This window comes from Myzus persicae, unplaced genomic scaffold, assembly GCF_001856785.1.
Source record: "Myzus persicae strain clone G006 unplaced genomic scaffold, MPER_G0061.0, whole genome shotgun sequence".
Classification (NCBI taxonomy): Eukaryota; Metazoa; Arthropoda; class Insecta; order Hemiptera; family Aphididae; genus Myzus; species Myzus persicae.
Window position 1 is genome coordinate 17,700 of NW_019104376.1, and position 12,639 is coordinate 30,338.

Genomic DNA, 12,639 nt, shown 5'->3' on the forward strand with positions numbered 1-12,639 from the left:
TGTGTAAAATGAAAAAAACAACCTCGAATTTTTGTAACTGGAAATGTTTTTGAAATGGCATTCTTGGCCGCTTTCTCGAAATCAATCATAATCGTGTCCGGATTCAATTCAGGTTTTATTGATTTCAATGCTTCGAATAGGCGACAATATGTAGATTCCATTTTATTTGGTAATAATGCAAACACTGATGGGAAAACATTACTGTACTGTACACCATGTATCTGTAAAACCATATAGTAATTTACACATTTAGTTACAATAATTATGATATAACTTAATTTTTCTATTCGAAAATTAAAGTAATTTCATTACAATATTTTTTGAGTAACGAGTAAAGTAACTTTAATACATTTATCTCTAAATAACAAGTAAAGTAATTCAATTATAACGTATGATCGGTTATATACCTATTATTATTTATACCCTTATTAGTGTTCACCATAGCCTTTTGTCGCGGTCGTTATCGCAACGACCGCGGCGTCTCTATCGACGTCCGCGAGAGCGCGACGGACAACCGGTCTGGCCGCCGCCTGCGGCACGGCCGCCGGCCCGGCCAGCGGCGGTGGTGTCGACCGACAGCTTTAGCCGGACCGTTGTCTTAGGAACACGTCGCTAAACCGTCCGCGAATATATAATCGCCGTGTAATTGTCAATTAACTAATAAACTATAAGTCAACGTTAAACAAAGTTGTGTTGTTTGTATTTATAAGTTCTACTCAAACCGTTCCCACACCTACACTTTTATTTAAAATATACTAATATATTAAAAAATAATTTAAAACAGTTACCGTATATATTTGAGTAAACAATGAAGGCGATGTCGAAAATGTTCCGTCTGCATACCAATGTTTACAGTTTTCCATAAGACGTAAATTTCTTTCGGTCGAAAATAAAAGTATTCGGTCTTCTCCTGGACCACTATCGTACAGTAAAAATGGTTGTTCATCGTTCGTCAATTGGTATTTTTGGGGAATCATTAAATCACTTAGTGATTTTGGGTTTGGTGGTGAAGTATCTTCCTCATTTCTTATCCGCCGAATCGTTCGTTTAAGAGAACTTAATTTAGGTAAATGCGCTGTTGCTGAAGTAGTTAACTACAAGATGTATAATATTAAGAAAAAGAATAGTTTTACAATTAATAAAAGAAGTATTTTAAATAAGTATACTTACAGATGTCGAAATTGAACCTAAGACTGCACGTGTTCTTAAATCGAGTCGTTCGATAGCTTTTTCTTTTAATTCGTTGATTGCTTTGCATACTTCAACTTTTGCACAGTCCGGCACATGATTATGTTTAAATTATTTTATAATTTCGTCATTACAAACATGTAAACGTCCTTTACATTTTATCTTCTGATAATTTTCACACTTCCATATTAATTTACTTAAACCTTGTTTTTCAAGTATATAAATGTACCCTTTTAATATTAATTTATCTTTACCCCGTTCACTTTTAATATACGATATATTATTCATGATTATAAAATGAAACACTCTCGTAAACGTCGATATACGTACTGGACGATGCCGACACAATAATTCAATAATCAGTAACGTGTATAATCGTATAGTTAAATGTATCTGGTTATTTTTAAATTTAGAATTTTGGATAAGGAAATCAATTTGTATCAGTAAGATAAACTTAATGGCTCATCATATCAAAAATGCCATGTCGTAATTTAATATATAGACATCGACTGATAAATTGGTTTATTACATTTTACATTATCAAAAAAACAACTGCGATGAATTGTATGCGCGGTGAATTGTGCACGCGGTGAGTTATAAATGCGGTGAAATGTTGGCGGTGAATTGTCGCGCGGTGAAATAATTGCGGTGAAATATCCGGATACCCATGTTTCCCTATGCTTCAAAACCATAAAACCAAGACATTTCATATTATGTAATTCTATAAAGAATTCTTTAAGATCAAAACTGGAACGTATAGCGTTGTGGGTATCTATCGATTGACTTTAGCTATAATCAGAAAAAGCCAACTATATCATTTCTAAGATAGAAACGGAATATAATATGACTATAAATATAATATATAATAAATAATAGCACATTATTTTTTTTTATAAACTGACAAGTAAAAAAAATATATTTTTTGGAATTTGAAATTTCATTAAAAAAAAAATTAATGAATATAATACGTAGGTTTTGATCATTCTTAATATTCATTATATAACTAATAATATAATTTTGGTTAATTTGTATTTACCAGCTGCTGTAAGTAGGCTGACCAAAGTGCATAGATATAATAAAACAATGAAAATATTAAAAACTAGTTGACTTTTCATTTTATTATTAAAATCAAACTACAATATTATTTTGAAATTAAATACATTTAATAGTTATTCAAGTTATACTTGCATTATTAACATCGTCATTAGTTATATACCTTTTTGATATTTGAGTAATGAACATTTGACTAGAGATCACAGTTGTGTAAATAAATACACATTTAATAAAAATAAATAATGACTATTTGTTATTATGATAACTTATTAATCCCATAATCCTCTCTTTACTTTGAACATGATGACGTAAATTTTACTGTTAATACAACGTTGCAAGTATAAATTAATTGTACATAACAACAAAAGTTTCAAAACTGTCAGTGATATCTGTTTATCATACATACCACTCGTTAGAATCCTTTTCGAATTCTGAGTGGTTATTTTTCACTCTTTCCTTGCAAAAGACCAACTTTGCTTTGACTGTTTACAAAACAAATGTTTAGCCTTTAGCATCAAATGCTGCGTTCCTACTCGAACATACTAATTGCATAACAATACTACCCCAACATCCGCGAAGTACTCCACTTCTAAACTCTATCCTCAAGTCACCTTGAAGGTAACCAAAAATTATTTTTTTCTATTTTAAATGGCGCCCTTGATGGTCCAAACCGTGTTGAAAGAGTCTTCTTTAGCGTTTGCTCATACCCTATACTCGCAGATAACTACATTTCATTATCCCTGGTGACACCACCTCTCACGGCCATAACAAGCCCCATTCACCTCATGATGATAATATGCTGATGCATACAAATATTTATAGTTATCAATAATAATATGTTCATAATAATTGCATACAGATTTTTTTTTTTTTTTTTTATTTATCCAAGAAGTATACAATTCAGCACAATAAGTACCTATATGTGAGATGAGAAAAAAAACATGACGAGGTTGCTTGAATGAGTATATACAGATCTTATATAGTATATATTAAACAGGTATTGGTTTTCTAGTGTAATTTAATAATGTTGTATGGATTAAATATCCATACAACAGATGTAATATACCTATAAATACCAATGTTTCAAAATTTAATTTATATACTATATATTATATTTAGAAAGTTATATCTTTTTTACATTTATTTAAAAATATATATAACAATTAAATATGATCACTTTAAATAGCAAATAGAAAAATCACTAGCTAATGAAAGTAAAAAACAAAAAACTATCTGAATTAAATTTAAAATTGGATTTTATAATGATTAGATTCAGTTTTGACGAATTTTACCATCTATGGAGTTTACATGTTTTCATTCAATAAAACAACATGATGGAATTTACATTTTTTTCTGGTAAAAAATACATAAATTGGGAATTTACATTAAAAAAGAGCTGAAAAGGTCGCAATCGGTGGAGTTTACATGTACCCCCTCTAGATATATTTAGGTACATTCAATATTTTTACATATGGATAGTTTTATTATATTCTTATAATTAAATTCATACGTTAAATTATTAATATATTTTTGTTTGTATCGTTGTATGAATTTGCTAGTTTCGTTTCCCTTTCGAAACTATCATTTTGCTTATAAGTTGTATAGATAAATAAATTATAAATGTGTTACTTATTATTTATTGTCACTTAGCTTCAGGGTTGTATTATACTAGCTGCAAGTTTTTCTGCTGAAATATAAACAAGGAATTGAGCATAAAATAGGTATAAAAGTGAGTTAAGTTTTGTATTAGATACATTTTTTATATTATAGTCATACTAAGTTCAGTAATTGAATGTATTGAGAGTTCAAAATAGGGATTGAAAACAAAAACACATTTTCTTATTTTGATTTTGATTTAGGTATCATATTTATATTTTCCGATTTCATTTTCGGATTTGAATATCGGTATTTATTTTTTTTCTGTTTCGATATCGATCTTGGATGTTTATGGTTTTAACTGGTATTTAAAATTTGAATTCAGTATATTTTTAAAGCTCTGGTTCAAAAAATATCGGTTCAAAAGTGCATTACCAATAAAGGTTTAAAATAAATAACAAAAATGTTTGGACCTCTACAACACAAAAAATCAAATTTAATTTATATTGCCTTTTAATTGTATAACTTTTATAGGTACGTCATATCGTAGAAGTCCCATTAATTAAAGCTTATAAGTAATAAAAATGTCAATTAACATAAAAAATATTTACAAAAATGAATATATTAAACTGTTTGTACTTTTTTAATAATGAACGATACGCCGAGGTGAATTTAATAAGTATGTGTTTGTTTAGTGTTTATTGTAATGAATATTTTATACGCAATAATATTATTATGTATACATATTCAAAAACCTACTTACAAATTATGTTATTTACTAGCATTTTTCACATTAGCATGGCTGAGCCTCTTCACTGTATTATTTATTTTATAATTAATTATTTATTATAATAAGATAACCCACGAAGTTTAAAGTAACCTTTTAGAGTAGGTAAATTAATCATTGCTTTATTTTCTTTGTTGCTTTCCATTTAGAAAATGGATCATATCTAAAAACAGATTTAATCTAACCGCCCTAGGCGTGATCTGCTGAACCCAAAATTGTGTATATTATGCACTTGTAAGATGGAGATAACACACGAGTGTGAAATGTTCTTTTGAAAAATAACAGTTATAAAACAATACCACCAAACATAAGAATTTAGAATATTAAAACATGGGAAATATAAGAACATATAGTTATATTTATAATGGAATACCGGGGAATACGGTATGGACTCACGAGCAGATGGGCTGATAGAAAATCAGGATTATCCCCTTAGTCCTTATCAATATTATACTCAGAGTAGATATAAAAATTAATTTGTATAAGTATAACTCTGTAATTTAATGCCGATAGCCGGCTGAAGGCTGTACAGTATCAATGTGTATTTGTAATATTTGTACACTCCATTATTGGCCTCTGTATAATAATGCGTTAATACCCTCATAAATACTTATAACTAGATTAGTTTCGTATCAGCGATATTTAAGATTCTGAGTGGAGCGATGAAGGGTATTGATTTTACAATGACGTGTGTTTTTATATTTATTTATTTATTTTTATTTTTGTGTCTATCATCACGGTTTCTTGCAGTAAAGTGCTTTAATTTTCTTCACCGGCAACTTTTCTGGTATTATAATACCGTCCATCACATCGACATCCAAGACACCTAATGTACTGCAGAGCGACATGCCGACATCCACTTACCTGTTTTTTATATTATGTTCATACGTAGTTGAACATTTTTATTCATTTTTTTTTTTTGTATACATGTCAATTAAATTTAATTGGTTGGGTCAAAAAGCATGACAATTTAATACAAGACTGTTTATACATTATTACAACTGCAATTGAAAAATATTAGTAATACATCGGCACTACTTTTTTTTATAAGCATTTAAAGTTCAAATGTTGACAATATTTATCAAATTGAAAATTGAAAATGATTTTGTAGTTATAAATGTATAACATTTTCAATTTTTATGGCTAAGGATTGAAAATTTAAAACGAGGTTCCACTTAAGCAATTTTCTCCGTAACTAAAAACTCTAAAAAATATATGAATAGGTAAAGTTATTGTTTACAGACATTATAAGTTCAAATTCGGACAAAATCGCATATTATCACAAAGAATAACGGTTATCATTTTGTTGTAATTTGGTTTCAAAACAGCCCAATTTTACATAGGTCTAATTAATATTTTTCCAGTATCACTTGTCGTATATGCACTTTTCAAGTGATATACCTTCACCTTTTAAACCTTAAAATCTAGATCGGATTTTAAAGAGTATACGGTAGAATTGCGAGACTACTCAAACAGAACAAATAATTTTTGGGGGTCGGAAACACTTTTTATTAAAAATGAACATAAATAAAACACTTAGCAAATTCGGATCGCCTAGCCCGTATTACGACCGGCACACGGACCGGTCGTCGTACCCGCGTCCTCAAACCCAGCGACGACGGGACTCCCCGCGCCTGCGCTTACGGCGATGTTATATAGAAAATATTATTGTCGCCCCAGCACATCTTGTTTCGCTGGCCTGACCAACTTCAATAATTTAAAATTTAAAATATCCCCACCTTTATAACATATATATTAAATAATATTATTTTGACAACTGTCTATAATATACAACACACTGATAATTTAAGAATAATATTAACTTGAATTACCGGCTACCATATTTATAGTAAGTAATAGTTTAATAACTAATAACAATATAAAATATCCTAAACTGACTTACAGTCTCCGATCAGATTCGTTTTTCGTATACAATTATTTGATATCATTGAATTCAAATTTAATACCATCCATTAACCATTACAGCGAACTCATAGACACCTAATGTAGGTACAGCAAAGCGACATCCACTTACCCGCTTTTTTTATATTATGTTGATACGTAGTTGAAAGTATTGAGAATTCAAAACAGGTGTTCAAACCAAAATCATTTTTTCGGATATTGAATTTATTTGTTAAGATTTAATTTTTGGTTTTGAATATCGGTATTTATTTTTTTCGATTTCACTTTCAGTTTCGATATCGATTCGGGTTTGAACGGTTGTAACTAATATTCAAAATTGGTATCCAGTATAGGTTTCAAGCAATGGTTCTAAAAGTATCGGCTAAAAAGTTTACTAGGTACCAATATAGGTTTAAAATAAATTATAAAAATGTTTAAGCCTCCACAACAAAAAATGTTTGACGAGTCAGAGATCGGCATGTAAACGTTCTTGATTTTTCGTTTAGACATTTATTCTGATGTAATAATATTATGTATGTATTATATTACAATATGATTCATAAAAATTGTTTTTTAAGGAAATAATTAATGACAAATGAATTTATTGAAAAGATACAACGGTCAAAATGCACCTATAAACAGATCAACGAAACTAGTTAGTAATTATTGAAATAATGATCTGTTTTAACGTGTCTAATTAAAATAATTTTCATTAGGTATTAACTAAATAATCTTTTGACTGGATAAATGTTACATTCTGTGTCAATAACTTATTAAGTTAAATTCTATTGTTATACATATTTATTTTGTATGCATAACCATTTTCTTTCAGTGAATTATTTCAATCATAATTCTCACATCACAAAATATACTTAAAATTGTTTGAATATGGAAATTATATAACTATATACTGGCATATTATAATATTTAGGATTAATAGCAATGTATTTACTAATATTATTAAAATACGTAAACCCTAGCCTTATGTCTATAATGATTGTAACTGGGTTCGCAAAGTTAAAATGTACAAATAAATAAATAAAAACAATTAAAGTACCACCTGATGTTTTTTGACATTTATTACTGATGCAAGTTATACATGCATGTATAACATAGTTATTAATTATATAGGTACCTTTTTGGTATTTGAGTAACGTACATTCGACTATCGATCGCAGTTGTGTAAATAAATACACATTTAGTAAAAATAAATAATGAATATTTTTTATTATGATAATTTATTAATCCCAACAAAAATAAACAACCATAATAATAATTAATAGTTATTATAGAAATATATTCAAATAATAGAATTAGTTCATTAAAAAAACGGTTATAATTTTAATAATTATAAATTCTTATCAATGAATTGTGTACTTAATGTATTTTATGATTTGACTGGTAAAAGTATTAATAACGAAGCGATCATTTTTTTTATAGTTTATTCTATAGGCCTAGTTACATGTGGTCCGAAAAAATGTATACCGACAATAAAGTGTCTATCCAGCGAGTGTACGGATGCAGATGGAGTGGAAACGGGTCGCCATAACGTCCTTGTACTTTTGTACTTGCAGTCAATGCGTACAGCGTCAGTATAAGGTAATGAATACATTTATATTATATTAATATTACCACTCAAAATATAAAACTAGATTAAAGCTTGTATATTGAAATACACATACCATTGATACTCAGCTGCATATTTCATTATATTGACCACCTTTTTTGGACAGAACGCATGCGATTTATAATATATGTACGTTTTACCCGTCATGAACGAACGAAAAATTGTAGAAACTATTCTTTTATGGGAAAACAATAAAATATACATACTACGAAATCCTAGATATCTATCTTGAACTCGGTAAAGCACGATTAAGCATAAAACGATTGAGCATAGACCTTTTTAGCAACACGATTGAGCATAGAATATTTTATGCGATGTTGCCAAATTCACATTTTGTAATTTATTATTTTCACGTATTATTACACCAATTATTATTATAACTGCACCAGCCGTGAGCCCAGAAAATTACAATCAGCTAAAGAAATAAAAAAATTGAATTTAATATTCAAGCCTGCAACCAGTATTTAAATCGTAAGAATACGGAATCCTTATTAATATATTTAAGCCAACTTGGAAACAGATACCAAGATATATCAATTTGATTTATAAATATTTTGATTTTATTATTTTCATAAGTCATAACTATTATTATTATTATTTTATTATTATCAAACAGAGTACTATGTTATATTTTGAATTATTATAATTATTTAAATAATTTTTTTAGTAAAATACATTTCAAAATTTAAAATGGCAACGTTGCAGAGCTTTTTATGCTCAATCGTGTTGGTTTTCTTTTGTATTTCAATTTCCTTTGATGCCCCGACAATTTATGCTCAATCGCGGTGTCGCAAAAAAGGTGTTCTGTGCTCAATCGTGTCGTAGCCCTTGAACTCTTGAGCTAATAAACTGTTATACTATCACGGTTAAAGATAACATTGATGACACATGCACTCAATTATAATTAATTAAACGATACATATTCTAACATTTTAACTAATAATGGACATGTTGGACTGATACATTTTTTTCTTACTGAGAATACTGTTAACTTGGTGTGTGAAACGATTAAGTATCCCTCTTTTGTACAATTTAAATGTAGTAATGTTACTGGCTGGTATTTTTTTAGATTTGGTGGTAATAAATACATTGAGATTATTAAACCATTGTTCCCGTCCGGAATCTATGAAATTTCAAAAACATAATTTAGTATATTGAAACGATCCTAATGAGCTGGTACGCTGTTAACGGTTATTACTTTTAGCGTCGAAACAGCTGGTAAGACCGACCTTACCTTTCCAACAAAATACTTTCAACTCTCTATGAATTTCATGAAGCGGGCTGAATAAAACGTATTCCAAATGTCTAAACTCGATATTGTGAAATTCACAATCCTACTAGAAAAATTATACAATAGTTGGGCTGTTTTGGTAAAACGTGTAAAAAGGTAAATTTCAAGTATCTACGGTTATTCGTTTTTGAATTACAACAGAATAAGAAAATCGCTACATGAGAAATCAAGTGAATATCCAACGTTGTAAAAATGTCAACTTCAAATTCTCATAAAAATTCAAATCAAGTTTCTGGTAGAACTTTTTTTTGTTGAAAAAGGTAGAAGTACTTATAAGAAATTTTGTATCGAATTTTCAAATCTTAAATATGAAAAGAAAAATTTTAATAAATTTCTAACCTAAAATAATTTAGAACATTTTAGTGTTTTTTAAGTATTTTGTTGAAATAAAACAATTTACTGTATAATTGCACTCAAATGTTTTTGTAATTTCAACTAACAAAAACTTATCTTGTAAAATAAAATTATATTATGATTTCAATTATTTTGCCCTAGCAAACATTTTTTTATGGACGATAATCAAAAAAAAACTTATAAGAATCGCAAATTTAATATGCCTATAAATAGTCCAACGTGAGTCGTCAAAATATTTTGCATATTGTATGGTGTATAGAAAATACTAACATAAACATTCAGTGAAAATTTCATGTCTCTGTGGTCATAGATAGTCTATTTTACTCATTGTTTATCATTAGTAGATTGTTAGTTATATTAAATATACATTTTACAAATTTTGTATCTACCAGCTGGTGGTCTGCTGCATATTGTTGTGGTTACTAAAATGCTGAAATTTTATAGAGCAATATCAATAATAAGTGATAACCACTAATTTATTAATTGTATTATGTAAAATTAAAATACAATAATATCATGGTAAGTTGAATAAAATTAAACATTTCAGTTTTTTCTAATGGTTTTTTTATTTTGGTATTTATTCCGGGATTTGAATTATTTACGTCGTTATTAGTTATATAGGTACCTCGTACCTATATTTTTATTTGAATAATATACGTTTGACAAGCGTCCACAATATTGTGTAAATAAATATACGTAAGAAAATATAAACTATAATGTCTATATTAAGTTATTCTAAAAATAAATTGTGATTCATACTATCCATAAATTATTATGTAACCCAATAGTTTTTGACCAATACTGTACATTTTAAACATTTTTTAAATGTTTAATGCATTTTTTTACAAAAGAATATTTATATTTATATTGATTCATATTGCTTGAATTGTAGTAGTCCGTAGTGTGATAACTGATAAAGTACTCCTTTTTAAAATTATTTTAGCAATAATTATAACTCATTTACAATATATATAAAATTAATTTGTTCATTAATCAAAATAGTTATACCCATATGGCTTTACTTATATTACAATACTATTATGGGATACTGTGATATTACAGACTGTTTGCGCCGCCAGCACTTGCTTGGTCAGTTTGCTAAGCGACTCGCGGAATGTGTGGGAGTAAAAGGTAATAATATTAAAAAAAAACAATGAATATGATATAAAATTAAATAAAATATAATAACCAGTCTACTGGTACTAAACTAAAATGGTACTAGGTACAACGCCGAAGACGTCTCTTCGGACGATTGCTAATAATATAATTTTACAATCAAAGGCGCAATATGCAAATAAATATGTTCAAACACAACATCAAAAAATAAGTATATAACGATACCGCTGGTGCCTGGTCACAGTTGATGGCGGAATCCCACGACGATTGACAGCGATGATAATAGTTTGCGCAATCCAATATTATGCACGCAAAAGTGCGAGCACGTGTAAATACGTACGACGGGTGATGGGAAATCAAACCCGGTACAAGGTACAACGAAAGGTTGTCGGTCGACACACAGGCAACGTGGTACAATGATACAAAAACGACACCCACGGTCGCGGTAAACTATACCGGACGGCGGTGGTAGCAAAAAAACAAGAAGAAAAAACGACGAAAATGTTATGGTTTATTGTTAAACTATTAGTTACACGTGGGTATTTGCTGTGAGTTGAAAAGCTGCGGACTAAAGAAATAAATTTGAACTCTTTTTCTTTTTTAAAAATATCACTATGGAAATAAAACAAACAGTTGTAAGTATACCTACCTACCTGAGTATTAAGATATCGAAAAGTATCGTCTCAAAAGTGAACAACAGAGAAACAGTAATAATGTTTCGTCCACGACAGTAGGTGGCTAATGCTGGCTTGTAATGCTGACAGTATAATGATCAAAGGGCTGGTGCCTGGTGGTCGCAACTCACAAAGCGTGATTTAAAGGGACATCCTGCTGTAGACCATACCGTCGATAACACCATGCAAGACACCTGATTTTTCGAATGCAGATGTATGTTAAATTTCACAACTAAATGTGCTGTAACTAAAATCTAGACGAATATATATTTAGGATGAGCTCAGTAAAGGTTGTGAAAATAAAGTTGAACAAGAGAGACGGACTGGAACTACAACCGGAGGAAAGGTTTAAGAAGCGCTTGAGACGGTTCACAGAATCCCATGTAGATTCAAAAAGCCATCCATGTGCGGTGGGGGGTGAGCTGACTCTTACTGTAGATACAGACGATCATTCGATTTATCAAAACTCTTTGAGAATATGTTCTCTATTGTTTATTTATTAGAGAGTGCGGGCTCAAACACAGTGCTTGATACATACAAAATATTCGGACTTAGAGTTTTAAATTTGAGTGTGCTAGAACCTATTTTGTAGTTATTTTTTTCTTTTATACTCGTAATGTAGTCCTAGTGGCTAGGAGGATATAAACAAATTCAAAAGCTTTAAGCAGTTTTAGTTTGCTTATAATTTTCTTCCATAAGTTGGTATATAAAATACACAAAAGTTAAAATATTTTAATTATTTACCTATTAAACGCTAGTTTACTATATTACTTATTATTGTATAATATTTACCAACATTTCTATTGGCTAGATTAATTGCTGTTTATTTTGTAATATGTAGCATCGAACTCATAATTTATTGTTTAGTTTTTTAATGCATTAATTTATAAAAAAATATTTTATATTTAGTAATGGACAAAACTAGTTATAATTTTATAATTTTGATTATAATAATTAATAGGTAGTATATTTTATACATCATTATAATTACAATATTAACTTATAATAACAATCGTCTTTTAAATTATACAGTATTATAACGTCTAGCACA

At 29.0% G+C, this 12,639-nt stretch overlaps 1 protein-coding gene and 2 long non-coding RNA genes across 3 annotated transcripts in view; 1 reads left to right on the top strand and 2 right to left on the bottom strand.

Moving 5' to 3' along the window:
* Positions 1–2,365, bottom strand: part of LOC111041616 — a 16,507-nt gene extending 14,142 nt beyond the window's left edge. Inside the window, exon 1 of the mRNA XM_022325925.1 lies at positions 2,225–2,365. Coding sequence (XP_022181617.1) covers positions 2,225–2,303 — 79 coding nt within the window. The 5' untranslated portion in view covers positions 2,304–2,365. The remainder of the gene's footprint in view (positions 1–2,224) is intronic.
* LOC111041617 lies at positions 786–2,108 on the bottom strand. The gene is made up of 2 exons (XR_002605345.1): positions 1,171–2,108; positions 786–1,094 (listed from the first exon to the last, which is right to left on the bottom strand). It is a non-coding gene; the product is annotated as an uncharacterized LOC111041617 (long non-coding RNA).
* Positions 2,366–2,620: 255 nt separating the features above from the next.
* Positions 2,621–12,639, top strand: part of LOC111041621 — a 31,340-nt gene continuing 21,321 nt past the window's right edge. The window contains exons 1-2 of the long non-coding RNA XR_002605347.1: positions 2,621–2,859; positions 7,967–8,125. This is a non-coding gene — a long non-coding RNA (uncharacterized LOC111041621). The remainder of the gene's footprint in view (positions 2,860–7,966; positions 8,126–12,639) is intronic.